This window comes from Periplaneta americana, chromosome 15 (genome assembly GCF_040183065.1).
Source record: "Periplaneta americana isolate PAMFEO1 chromosome 15, P.americana_PAMFEO1_priV1, whole genome shotgun sequence".
In the NCBI taxonomy this organism is placed as follows: Eukaryota; Metazoa; Arthropoda; class Insecta; order Blattodea; family Blattidae; genus Periplaneta; species Periplaneta americana.
In genome coordinates this window covers 74,453,124-74,468,336 of record NC_091131.1, presented here as the reverse complement: position 1 = coordinate 74,468,336, position 15,213 = coordinate 74,453,124, and the positions used below count along the sequence as shown (strand labels likewise).

Sequence of the window (15,213 nt, the reverse complement as noted above, 5' to 3'; positions counted from 1 at the left end):
AGTAAAAACTCATGCTAAGGGAGTTATCCAAACACATAGACAACTTAAAAAAGATGAACATAATTTTAGACACAAGGCGTGTTGAAAACTTAAGGATGAATTAACTTAAAAAAAATATAGTTTCAGTAACAATTTAACTCGTACAAACACTTAAATACTTATTAAGCAAATATATAGGCCTATTCTTTAAAAATTAAATTCTTAACACAATTTTTTTAATTTAGTGATACTAAAACTTTCCAAACTTGGGTATTTTAAAATTATTTTATTATATAACCTTGGACCAAAGTAGATATCATGATTAAGAGCTGTGCTTGTGAAACACTTTGGTTACTCCAGTCTTATAAAGTAGGATCTTTTTTAATTCTGTAGCCTATTTATGATACAATATGAATTTTACTTAAGAGTTTTCAGATGTAATTTTGACATGTATGCATTTTCCCCTGTTTTATTTAATTGTCACTTTCGCAGAAAAAAAAAATAGCATGCAACACACTTGCGGAAACGGTAGTTGTAAAATTCGTATGGTTGGAAAACGAACCCCTTCCGTACTTGTATTAGGTTCTACAATAGTATGTAGCTAATCAGCGATGTATGCAATGGAGGGGGAAAGGAACTGGCCACCCTACCTCATTATCTCCTGGTCTAGTTGTCTCATAAGTGGTTCCATTTTGGTTATCACTTGTGAGGTTCAGACCTGTCGTCTGACAGCTGACTAAATAACAACAATATACTATTTTATCTTAACACAGTACTTAAAGCGGCTTTAAAGGAAGTGACGTTACGCAGCTGAGTAAAGACAGGAAAAGTGGTGGTGATAATTAAAAGAATCAATAGTTATTTAGATAAATTAATTTTAAAATGTAGTGGGATATAACAAAGGGGCTATTTAAAAACGTCAATGATAGCAATTGCAAATAACCTCTTAGTATTTAACATAATTTAAAAATTACTCTAATAGAAAGTCACTCGTATTTTAATACACTTACTTAACGGGTAAGACACTTACAATTAATGTTATATCCGAAACTCACACTGCAGCCACAACTTCCCACACTTCTTTTCTTTCGCGAGTTAGACATACTGTGTAGTCAAAATACAATAATTTTAAACATAATACTGATCTCACACGAGTCTCAATAAGGTGTGAATCTTGTCCATCCAGAATTATTAGAAATTGTTTACTCTTTATATGAAACTTTATAACGATTTCATTAGAATTATGTAAAAGAGCTTTTATCGTATTCGTAATAGCCTATGCAATTAAATGAAAACTAAATAAAATAAACCGTTTGGGATGGATGATGACCTTATAATATGAAGGGATATTAAAATCATACCTTAATCAGTCTTGTTAAAGGTATGGCATACAGGCTCGTTTCCCAGGTTCGTATGCGTAGCATACTTTAAGCACTGCTAAAGGGTGTCACGCTTCCGCAATTTTAGCCGTCTTTTAGGTTTTCTGTGCACCACAGGCGGATTTCCATTACACCCACAATGAACGGTGTTAATGAAGAAATGTCGGAATGTCACAGGAGAACCGGAGTATCCGGAGAGTATGTGGAAATGACGTGACTTTTCTTCTTGAATGTACTATTTTGTGACCTTAGGGCAATAGGAAGTGGTGTACCTACACTTAATGAAGTAAAATTCTGTTGCGTTCGCTCTGCGAATCTGTGACCCTGTTCACTGGGATGTCAACTAGCGTCGCTACGCCCAAACGAATGAAGCAGCTGTTGATTGTTTCGTCCGACGAGTATCGAAAGTGCGCGTTACTTCCGTAGTTGAGAGGAATACTCGAGCCCGAAGCGTTGGAATATATGTGCATACATTTCATGGTCTGTTAAGTGAGGAGTGAGGCACACGGGAGATCCCTGCTAACAAATTGTTCCGCTCAGTTAGTTGAAAGAGTTACTCCTGTGGCATGGAGAAGAATCACGACCCTTTTGTAAAATTTGATACAAAGCAGAGGCAACTTGTAGTGGCGAGCGAAGACATTTTCATCCTATAATTTACTGCTATGCGTGTATGGATATTTTATCTCCTGATGGCCGTGCCACAAATATCCTTCCATGAACGTAGGAGAAAGGTCAGGTTACTCCAGGTCAATGAATGGATGTCCCAACACTTTGCACATCTTCCTGCAGCAGGTTCAAGAAAGTTTATTTATGTCACCATAGTACTTGACTACGCGCACAAAATTATTCTGTGAAGAGGTTTGGTGTAACTTTTTCGTCGCTAACAAATCGATTTGAAGAGAAGTTATTCTTTTGCGAACTTGACCTCTAACGTAGTAGGCAGCTACGCCCCATTGCAGCCAATCATTACCAATAGAGCATGACCAGATAAATACCTGGAGTAAGTACACGCTATTTCATAAAGAACTTCCTACTCTTCATAAAATACATGTTATAAATAACAGGATGTATGTTATTTAAGCATTCCCTATCATCTTCATGAAGATCAATCTTAGCTTTTGACTATGAATTTAAAGTTTTTTTTAAGTCAATTACATTTTAGTCAAGCTTCTAAAACACTCATTGTTCGCATTATAATCAAGATGATTAAACTCTTGACTGTTAAACCTTCGATATTTTAAGATTTGCCACTCTTTATCCTAAATTTTTGTAATATAATCCAAACGATTTTTGTCGAATCATTCGGTGCAGTTTGTCTTCAAATTTCATCAACTGACAGTAACATCCAATCATAAGCCACGTCCTTATGTGCGTTTTCTTGTTAGTAATATGCAACTGAACGTGTAGTAGCTCTTACTTACTTAGTGGGTTTTAAGGAACACGGAGGTTCATTGCCGCCTTCACATAAGCCCGCCATCGGTCCCTATCCTGAGCAAAATTTATCCAGTCTCTATCATCATATCCCACTTCCCTCAAATCCATTTTAATATTATCTTCCCATCTACGTCTCGGCCTCCCTGAAGGTCTTTTCCCTCCGGCATCCCAACTAACACTCTATTAGGCATTTCTGGTTTCGCCCATACGTGCTACATGCCCTGTCCATCTCAAACGTTTGGATTTAATGTTCCTAATTATGTCAGGTGAAGAATACAATGCGTGCAGTTCTGTGTTGTGTAACTTTGGTATAGTAGTTCTTGTTATTCTTATTCTATCAGCATTCCAGCGACGTTTGTATTTAGCTCTCCTTCTACCATTCTGTCTAATAATTGGCAGAGGGTATTACAAATATTCTTCATAGCTTTTATGAACGAGAAATTGCCCAATAGAGAAAAAAGAAACGGGTTTCAGTTACTGTACAATCTTGGTGAGACACGTCAACTTGTGAGGAAAGATGATGAGTTGCCTATTCGATTTTATTCCTCGCAGCCACTTACAGATCTGTTCTCAGATCTTTGTAACCTTACATTAAGAGACAATAAAATTGCTGTTAATGTTTGATGGGGCTGTGGAATTAAAAATGAGATCTACCTTAATTAGGAACGAGTGTAATAAGTTCTTGTCGAATACCAGACGTGCTACACCGGTGTTGAAAGATGTGACCTGTCTAATGGATGTGTTGTTAGAGAACACACTGTGGCATAGTGAAAGTGGAACTGCGGGATCTGGTCTGTACCAACAAGCTCCACCGATGAATGCTAATATGGAGGGACAGGCCACGCACCGTCGAGACCTGCCGATCCGTCTTGCCCGCTTCACTTTTATCTTTTATTTCAAGACTCGGCATCAGATCAAGAGACACTCAATGAAACAACACGAAGGTCCACGACCTTTCTCTAGCAATAACCGGATCTTGTAATAAAAGTGTAAAAATGGACAAGTTGAAAAAGTGATACGAATGATTACAATGCGTCCTCCTCAACAATGGTAGGATGACTCCGATGCAGAAGAGGAATGTAGTGGGTCAAAGGTGGATGGAGCAACGACCTAGAAGGTGGAGGCTGAGTCAGCAGACGCAGAAACGAGTGTCCCTGCAGATGGCGGAGAGACCTAATGCAATCGATGTTACGAAAGATCAATTCTGTGCAGGGGGCGTCAGTACAGTCATGCACATTACCCTCTGCCTCAGAAGATGACGAGGGGAGGACTACCGTACCAACATCGTTCATCGCGTCTGAAGTAAACGAAAAGGGACAATTTTGTTCTAGTTGTGTGATTAAAGACAGACCACTCTGTAGCATGCGTCTGTGGAGTACGGATGTCATACAGTTTGTATATTAACCAAACTTAAAGTTAAAATATGTGTAACAATTCCGCCTGAGATAAATAAATAAAAAAAAACATATGTAATATGTCGCGGCTACTCTTTATTGTTTATACTGACTCTGTAATGAGGTACTCTAGTAGTCATGTTATTTTAATAAGAAATATTGTGTTATTACTCTTAAATATATGATGATCACAAAGTAGTGATCGTAAATAACGAAAAACCTACAAAAGCAACCTTTGATTAAAACAAAATATGTTAACAGTAGAATATAGAAATGAAGGGGGGTGAGAATGATATAGTCCTAAGCCACATAGACAAAATTTTACAGGAGAGCGTATTAAAGGTTTAGAGTCCAATGTTATTAGGTGCGGTATCATAATTTCTTCAACGCATACTTATGTCATTCGTTGAGTAATTCTTACAATATTTTACTAGCAGCTTCCCCATACGTGTAATAAATGAAATCTCACAAGAAACCATTTTTGTTAAAAGTGTAGCTTTGGGCTATCTCATTCTCACCCCTTCAAATATTAATTGAAAAACCAAAATTACTGACTATCTATTACAAAGAAGGTAGATACTTAAAAATGATTATTGTTTTGTATTTTATTGAAATGTTTATCACTAGGGATAGGATTTATCATTAGAAATGATTTTTTTTTTTATAATTCAGTATTTTATTGTACGAGTACTATTCAATTTTTGGTTATTAAGAATATGATTGAGTTTTTCTCTCGTAAACAGATTATAAATGATTAACTGCTGCCAGGAAGTCAAGAGGAGGCTAGCAATGGCAAAGGAAGCTTTCAATAGGAAAAATAGCATTTTCTGCGAACCTTCGGAAAATGAACTAAGGAAGAGACTAGTGAGTGAAGTGCTTTGTGTAGTGTGTGTCATTGTACGGAGAGGAAATATGGACATTACGACGAAGTGTAGAGAAATGACTGGAAGCGTTTGAAATGTGGATATGGAGAAGAATGGAGAGAAAAATTGGATAGTTTTCGTAAGAATAATCATTAGCCTATGTTTTTTATTACTTAACTTATCAGTTAGGTAACTTCCGAATTGAATAAAGAGAATGAAAAGAAAAAAAGATGCAATTGAAAGGAAAGCATGAAATATACTCTTGGAGACAGCGATGAAGTGTTTGCAAGGCGTTGTCTTGTTTCCTTCCGTAGATACGGAAAGGAATGGGAATCAGCTTGACGAAGGTCAAGGCTGCTGGATGGACGGAATGGAAGCTGTCTGCACGAAATAAAGCGCACGAGGAGCTGTAGAATACTAATTATATTATATCATCAAACAACATTGACAGTAACGACTGACGGTACGCTAGCAACGCGCAGACATCGGTGGGTGAATGACAAGGCATCATCAAGAAAGTGCTTGTCTCTCGAGACGTCTTCCCATGTGATGGAAACCAAAGAAATACATCACGCACTTCATCAATCATGGGTGACATCTAAAAGACACCTCGACTGAGTAAGGTCACTTGCCTATTGCTGTAGCCATTCAGCTCGGTTTCAACTAGCCGGCATACAAGGCATATAATGATCGCATCACGGCACACAAACACATGTATCAGTCCCTAGAAATGGTCTAATGTCTAATAAAGTACCATTATTTTAAGCAGGCAACTTGAATACAAATCACGTACTCGTTGAACAGGATAAACAAATGCAGAATTATCAGAAGCAACAGTGGCCGGTGTATTTATTATACGATCCTGGAAACAAGTGGGTATTTATCAATCGCGATGAATGTTCTGGGAGGCTGCGGAGGACGGTCGGACCGATTCAGGAGCAATGCTATCAGAAGCGGATCTCGTTCATGCATGTAAATGCCTCCACGACCAGGACACGAATATAAAGTAATAAAACTAAATTATTTGCTTTATTCCTTGAGGTTTATTGCATGTTCCACGGTCCAGTTAAATGTTCAAAGCACAACATTTTACTGGTTTGAATCTCTTCAATTAACGACGGATTTACAGTCAAAATGCCTCGTTACGAGAATAAAAAGCATCTATAAATATAACCTAAAGCTTATGATCCTGAGACCACCATTGTCGATACACGTGGGTAGTGTGACTTGCGACAATGGTGTTTTATATTGGACAAACTGCGAATAAATTCAGATGGGCTTTTTTTTTTTAGTTAGATATGCAATGGAACAACGCAAAACATTAACTGAAATCACATTTATTTGCAAGTATTGGCTGGAGGTACTGTATACCTACGATTTAACGCGAAAATACAATAATTGTTTCGAAGACGTTGGTTAGAAAATAATTTGTTTGTTAAAATCACCGTCCTTTCCCTTCGGTTACGAGATCAATGCCAATAGTGTTACCTGGCATAATTAAAAATAATGTTAAGCTATGGATTTATGAATATCTATAAGGCAAATTTTGAGGTATTATAAAAATGACTACGCAAGATATTGTTAATTATAAACTTACGTGTAACTTGAGAGTTAAGACGGTAGGATGCATGCCTGAAGAGTCGGCAATAAAAACTCATTACATTATGTTAATATCCTGTAATACTAAGTTTTCAGAATGGTAATTAACAGGCGAAAAAATTTCGTCACCACGTTAATCATCGGGCTGTTTGTTTTTGGAGGCTGCAACAGAAGTTGGATCGTGATCGTAGACAGAAATTACTACAGTATAACAAATAGTTAACATTTAAATTTGTTTTAAAATTAAAACATTTGTTTAAGCACACAATATAAATTTGTTAATATTAAACTTTCTTACATAAAGTGCATTATTAAAATAAAGCCAGACATGTTCCGAGGCCTTCCAGTCTAATCCTCAGTTGCTCGCGTTTAATTATTGTATATTTTATTTTGTAAATACTTTACGGTTGTAAAAAATATGCAAATTTTATATTATTTTACAGGTAATTATTAGCTATTTTAATATTCTGAATAGTGTTTATAAAATGTAATGTATGTATATTAAGCATGAAAAGTTTTGTTCATTTAGCTTTTATAGTAGCTGAGACATAAAAAAAATGAATTTCACTAAATTTTTTCAGGCCAATGGTGTACCTTCCTCCTTAAGATCTTATATCAATGTGTGTGGTATATTTTCATTCATCTGGAATACTGAAACGGCTATGTTGACCAGATACAAATTAGCTTTCCGTTTCCCATGTCAAATTGCTTTTAGCACTACAGACAATTGATTTTCTGTTCATGAAATTGCAAGGATTTCCCTTCTAGTACATTGATATACAGACCACCAAAACGCCGTGCCATACTGCAATTTAAAAAGCTCTGTGTATGGCAAGTTGCCTAAGCAATGCTTATAGGCGAAGTCGAGCATGTTATTCTTTGTAAAGGAAATACCGGTTACTACCGCTAGTCCATAGAATTGAATATACTGTACTGAATACTTAGGTTGTAAGATATAGTTAACGTTACATAGGCTTATAAGACTTGTAGTTTCAACACTTATATTACCACATACGGAATATAACTTTAACTAAACAGGATGTATTCTTACATCTTACGAACATTTTAAAATAAACTTGTAATAGAATTCCTCATACCTTCAAGTGAATTTAAAATGGTTTCATCTTACTTATTCGTGTAGTATCAGTGCACATTTGTATTAAAGTTGATAAATGTATCATTTTATTATTCTATGAAAAATGTTGTGGGCATTTTGCTTACTTCGAAAGATTGAATTTTTTCTCTTTAATCTCATAAAATGACGAAATTTTTTCGCGAAATCAAAAAAGTCTATACACATAGAGGTTTATATTCTCAAATTAAGTTACATATTATAATTTTTACGGATTGAGGAGTGTGTGTGTGTGCATAGTTTATAAATATATTATAATTTATCGATAAATATTATTTTTTTCAATGTTTTTATTCAGTAGACTAAAAATCTGGCTCAATTAGAGTATGACTGGGCGGAAGAGAAGGCCTTTGGCCTTAGATCTGCCAGATTAAATAAATAAATAAATAAATAAATAAATAAATAAATAAATAAATAAATAAATAAATAAATAACATTATTTTTATATAGGCTACCTAAAAAAATACTTAATTCACCGAGTGAGTTGGCGCAGACAGTAGCGTTTGAGACTCGCATTCGGGAGGTCCCGGGTTCAAACTCCGTAGTGGCCAATGTGACTGAGATTTTTCATGGCTTTCCTCAGTCACAAAACAAATGCCTGATTGGAGATTTACATACCATGATTCATCACCGCCTCAATCACCAGTACCATAAACATTAATTAAAAAATCTAAAATCAGTTACATGAACACAAGCCATCTATAACACACAATAGAAACAGGAACTCAACAATGATAACAATGGCCTACTGGTAAAGCCACACATCCTACATGCGATATGACCACAGATGTTAAAAACTTGTATAAATGAACTTTACAAGAAAATATACGTACTTAATTCATTTATATATTTGGACCGTTAGGAGATTAATTCTAAGGAAGATGGTTTCGCGTTGGCAAGACCAGCTGGCATATGGGATTGTTCACAGTACTAGTCGACGGATTCTTTAATGTCTAGTCTCTCTAGCACACGAAGGTCACGGTGCCATCGGAGTTTTCCCAACTGGCGAGACTCGCTGGCATACAGCTGTGGTCTCATAATACCTGATGACCGTTAGGGACCTCCTGAACTATCTCTGTTCCCTCTGAACTCATTGGCAATTCCCGAGATTAAAATTCGTACATAGGACTACCACTCTTCCTCCTGGGGAATGTACAATGGTAGGCAAAAAATATTCCCCAACTACAATATTTCTAAGTCAATGAATTAGACATCGCGTATGTTCAGCGTCAAAAGAGCTGTTCATAACAGGTGCGACCATATAACGTGTCCATTTTCGTGTAAAGACTCGGACTCTGGTTCTGGCGAGATATTTCTTTTCATATTATTGTGTTCTTTTAATCCAATTCAATGCAATTTGTTAGATATTCTGGGAGTGTTTTATTCAATATTTCTCATGTAACGATAATACGCGCCAGAAAAGCTATTTAGACTTTTAGCACACGTATAAGAGATCTGCGAATCGATTTAATATAAACTAATATTTATACGTATGAACATATCGCTGGCTCAATATTACAAGGTTCTATGTCTATATCAGAAATATTACTACATACACCCTTGTAACATTTAACCAGCGATATATCGTCATCTGGTGTGCAATTTGTTATAGCTCATGTGAACCGCGCTTCAGGCATTGCTAATGTAAACGCAGGAAATCTTTTTATCTATCATTGTACCTAAAATGGATCAAATAGCGAATATTGCCGAAGTGCAGGTAGGCTTGTAACACACAGTGGTTTCGCACTGAAACCATCGCATGTTATGGTAACAAACGGTGCTAACAATGCATGAGGACAAAAATTAATAACAGTTTTTGGTAATAAATTTCGGAGAATCTCTTAGCAAATTAACGACAGAAAGAACTCTACTATATGGGAAGATTGTGTACCTCCTTGTGACGTTCATAATATATGCGTTCACTATCACGGTAATGAGACAAGTATCGATTAGCCTCGATATATTAAGCTAAGTTAGAAAATTATCTCATGACGAGTTGCCAAACTAACTGTTACGACAAGTGTTGTATGTGTCCAGATGTTCTCAACATTTATGCAGGGTGATTCATGAGGATTTACCGTCACTTATTTCCGAAGACATGCTGAGCAAAAAATGTCACATAGACATGTGTCCTAATCTGAATATTTCGAGAGTTACATTAACTTGAAGTTGTTTGAAAAGTACCGTTATTTTTTAGTTTTAAGAGCAAAATAATATTACAAATAGAAAATGAACTATTCAGGAATATCATTTCTTTAATTAGCTAGTATTCTGAAGCTAAAAATGTGTTGTGAATTCTATAGTTGCTTCGTACAAATTTCTTTTCGATTTTTAACTATAAAATTACATTTTTCTTACTCATTTACCACACAAATTGTTACAAATCACGCCACTCTTTTAAATTCTTCAAGACTGTACATTAGGAAACATAATTAAACCGTAAAGAATCAAGTTCCTACAGTCGTATGATTTGTAACAAATTTTGTGATAAGTGCGTAAAAATAATGTATAGGTTGTAGCCATAGAAATGATGCTTGTTACCGTTGCGTTACTTAACACGCTGTTTAAAATCTGCCCTCAATTAGCATAGGAACGGAGCGCCTGAGCGTTGCTAAGGGTGTGGTTCATGTTGAAATCCGTTGTCTGAGATAATTATGTCTCACGATATAGATTATAAAAACGTCAACACTTACCAGCACTGGCATATTGAATCATGAGGAAGACGACCACACTTAAAATGGCGCCGACTCGTAAAGACGGCCCTGGCCCTGACGCCATGGCGCACTTCACCCGGAACTGAAACAGACACAATGGAAATAATAATAATATTAATAACAATAAATAGTAATAAAATTAACTAAAATTTATGTGAATAAGCCAAAAATAGGCCTATAACTGTACGAAGAAAAAATAAAAACAATGTCTGTATAATACATTTATCTTTGCAAGAAAATGTGGTTTATAATTTGTCTAGTCCGCACAAACAAGACAAGTAAATCGAAGTAGGGAAGGAATGAAAATGACTCGGTGGATCATAAAATAACTTATAGTTTCAAGAGGAATAACACCTTCTTTTGGTGTATAGGCTACATGAAATATTGTTAGTAAATCATCCTTACCGACATATTGTACAAAAAAATCTAAGTGGAGAACTCATACTGCAGTACACTTTTATATCACAGCATCATTTTATAGAAACATGAATAAATAGTAATAATAATAATAATAATAATAATATAACAATAATAAGAGCGATAATAATAATAATGACGATAATAATAATGACGATAATAATAAGAATGATAATAATAATAATAATAATAATAATAATAATAATAATAATAATAATAATAAATAGTAATTCTGTACTTGATGAAACTTTATCAATAATGAATATCGTTTAGAGTGATTAAATATTGTGTCTGCAGTGAACTATGCCATAACTACTCTATAGAATACGAATATTCTTTTAGGACTTGAGGCTTTTCGGCGTTGGATATGGAATAATAATCATATTATTCATATTCAGGGATTGAAGTACCGTGGGACCACGTCAGAGCTAGTCATCGAAAGCAGTTGGAAAGCAACAATCCGACTCATCTGGCTGAGAACCCGAGAAGCATTCCTCCAGCATCATCATCATCATCATCATCATCATCATCATCATCATCATCATCATCATCATCATCATCATCATCATCATCATCATCATCATCATCATCCGGATTGTCTTAATATGTTGAATAAAATAAATTCTGACTATAAATTCAAGAAAAATCATAACCACAGAAACAAACTCTGACTATACAGTATTAAAACCCTGTTCAGTACTTTATTAGTTTATTGTTAAGTAAATTGAGCGTACAAAGTACCTCTAAGTAAGTATGCGTATAACAGGCTAAGGTTCATATCTCAGTTATTAGGTAATGGGATCAAAATATATCTATTAAGAGACCGAGGTGTGGCTACATTTGTTTGTGTTAGTGGGAGCTGTGCATACAAGGCTGTGCGTAAGGTATGTAGGTAGGTTTTAATGTGTGTGCTACAACTTACAAGACGTGTAATGTATGTATGTATTAGCAAGGAACGCATGTGCTTCGCACACCTGATCGTATGCATGACGTACCTACATATAAAGTACGTGGCGTCGTCCACAGGCTCGAGGGATTCCCACGGAACACACACACTCGCTTGCCAGGTCTCCGACTTCGGCCGGCGCAGCCAAGGTGAAGGATAGGCGCGCAGGTGACAAAGATGGCAGATACAGCTCATTCACAATCAAATGTCCCCAATCTCATATCAGATTTCGTACACATTACGCGACTGATTTGCAGACTGTTGAGCGCAATCGAGTGAAGAGTTAGTATTATTAAGTCCATAGGAATTGTTTAATAGATACACTCAGAACTCTCATATTGTTTACAGAGAGCACACGAAAACGTTTCTTGGTTATTTATTCAATTATATGAAAATATTTTCGATGTCAAAATAGAATCCCACGGTTTAGCCTAAACTTTTGGACTAATATCACAGTCTAGTATATGCAGTCACGAAGCTCAGTATGTAGTAAATATGCATCCGTAGATAGTTGCTGACCACTAGGATCGCTAATATCGCCTCATTACAGACAATGCAAAATAGTACCGGCACAGTCTATTGTTCCTGGCACCCTCACAACTCAAGCTTCGCGACTGTATATACTAGACTCTGCTAATATCTAGGTAATATGCGTGACTTTCATGTAGCTGTTGCATATACCACGGCCGGCCACTGATGATGATATATCATCGTTGTCTCTCGTACTTATTTAAGCTACTGTCGCCCTGAGTGGCGCAGTTGATATAGCGCTGGCCTTCTATGCCCGAGGTTGCGAGTTCGATCCCGGCCCAGGTCGATGCAATTTAAGTGTGCTTAAATATGACAGGCTTATGTCAGTAGATTTACTCGCATGTAAAAGAACTCCTGCGAGACAGAATTCCGGCACACCGGCGACGCTGATATACCTCGGAATTTGCGAGCATCGTTAAGTAAACCATAATTGAAATTTTTAAAGCCACTTATTTGCCATTTTCGGCTTGTAATATTCTGTTCTAACATGAAAAATAACAAATTCATTTTATCCGTAAGGATTTATTATTATTGTTATTATTATTATTATTATTATTATTATTATTATTATTATTCACCGTTAAAAGGGCACGATATCATAAAATTTAAATAAATGTCCTACTCTAGGGTTCATTTTTTGTTCAGTAACAAATTTCTCTCGTTGATATTGTTCTATTTTATTATTAATCGTGATAATATTCGGCAGTCTCTTACATTCTTTGGAACGACATTTTTAAAAGGCATTCCTTTTTTGATCTATGCTCATGGGTATTGTTCTGCGTACATTATACCAGTTATTTCTACATCGTTATAAGTAAACTAGTCTGTCACGCAGGTGGTTCGGGTCCTACTGCCGGTCAGGCATAGGATTTTTATTGAGAATTCCGTAGTAATACCTGTGAAAGAACACAGTCGCATTTGGAGTTTTATTCGTAGTTTCCTCATTTTGTTACGTTATTCATCATCATCATCATCATCATCCCGTCCTATCTACATTCCATCATCATTCCGTAAGTCACCTGCAATTAGCCCACGATTTTCGTTCTCGGCATGAACACGATAATCTCCGGGATTTAGTGATGATCGCATAAATTTCGTGTTTAATATTATGTTTTCGTCCCATTTGTGTAAGAATAACAACAATAATAATAATAATAATAATAATAATAATAATAATAATAATAATAATAATAATAATAATGATATTCATGAAAGGATATCCCGTACTAAACTCCCATCTTCTGCAATTCATCTCTTGTCTGATGTTACATGCGCTCTGCGATAGTCAAGAATGGCGTAAGACGTTTAGTTCAGAATTTCATCGATGCGGCTAACTCTTGCTCGCATAAGTTAGAAGTATAGGCCTGTTGTAACACTGTGTGTACAGATTGTGATACCCGCAATCTTCAAGGCTTGCAGCTTTAGCGCTACGGGAAGGTTACGACCGTAATTTCAAATCTAGTCTAGGTCATGTTTATCCGCTATTAATGTGACATACTCTATGCTGTCTTATAGGATAGGTCCGGCGCCCTGCTGACCCCTCGTTCCAAGAGTTCCGCCTTGTGCATAAGCTATCTTACCTTGAAAAGTATCAAAAAGGGAAGGTCAAAGCTCTTCAAGAGAGATAGTAGTATTGCATGTAGTTGTAATGTAATGTAACGTAACGTATGTACGTATGTAATTTGCGTATGTAAGATCGTATGGCCTGAATAATGGCCTTTATGCGTGTGGAAACTAGAAAAGAAGAAGAGCCAGAGGGCGAGGAGGGACGGACGTGTTACTGCGAGTCGGGCAGGGCACTCCACTCCCACGCCGCAATGAAGAACGATTGAGACACCCGAGTAATGACAGGCAACAAGGCTCTTAATGAAACTGTCACGCGAAAACAAAACCACCTCGACGACGTGCAGCGAGGGGCGATTAGCTGGTGCGTTGCCGAAGACACGGGTTCAAACCTTGGTGAATCACATTGCACACAAAAACGACGCTGGAGCAGATGTTTTCGCGAATGGCCTACAGTACTCTCCCGTACGATTATTATTATTATTATTATTATTATTATTATTATTACCTTCTTCAGTTCATGCAATGCCCTGTACCTTAACCCGTCTTCATTCGAACACTTTGACTTTTAACGCGACTTACACTAATAGAAATGATGAAAGGATTTTGTGGAACGTAAATTTGATTTCGGTTGCCATAGAAATGCCTACGCTACATTCTATAAAATGACAATGTGTACGGAGAGTCCACATATGCCATGAGTAAAAACGTGAAAAAATTAAACAGGAAATAATTATATTGAACATTTTGATCAACTTGGTGTCTGCGGTAGACAGAACCACCTTGTGTACGAAATTTAAATTTATGGCTTATTTAACGACGCTCGCAACTGCCGAGGTTATATCAGCGTCGCCGGTGTGCCGGAAGTTTGTCCCGCAGGAGTTCTTTTACATGTCAGTAAATCTACTGACATGAGCCTGTCGTATTTAAGGACACGTAAATGCCATCGATCTGGGCCGGGATCGAACCCGCGACCTCGACGCTATCCAGGCCGATCCTTGTGGACGATAGGTCAAGAAACATAACATGATGGTTTGCCTACGTATAAATATTAAACGTGCATATAAACGTAGATAATAAAATGTAAACATTAAATTCAAACCTAAATGTAAATATTAAGTGTAAATAATAAAAATGTAATTCATATGGAAAACAGAGATGGCGATAGCTATGTTTCATCACATATCACCTTAATCTTGCTTTCTCAGATCCAATTTTCCTATCTCAAAATGTTTAGTAGAGCATCCTCTATTTCCTGTTTA

The 15,213-nt window shown here is 36.4% G+C and overlaps 1 protein-coding gene and 1 long non-coding RNA gene across 3 annotated transcripts in view; one reads left to right on the top strand and one right to left on the bottom strand.

The window, feature by feature from the left end:
• Window positions 1-15,213, top strand: part of LOC138715135 (uncharacterized) — a 307,964-nt gene that overhangs the window by 130,750 nt on the left and 162,001 nt on the right. The gene's annotated exons all lie outside the window — the stretch shown is intronic.
• Window positions 1-15,213, bottom strand: part of LOC138715134 (microtubule-associated protein futsch-like) — a 256,913-nt gene that overhangs the window by 120,385 nt on the left and 121,315 nt on the right. For both annotated transcript variants that reach the window (XM_069847673.1, XM_069847674.1), the window contains exon 2: window positions 10,474-10,576. In XM_069847673.1, the coding sequence (XP_069703774.1) occupies window positions 10,474-10,558 (85 nt within the window). In that variant the 5' untranslated portion in view covers window positions 10,559-10,576. The remainder of the gene's footprint in view (window positions 1-10,473; window positions 10,577-15,213) is intronic.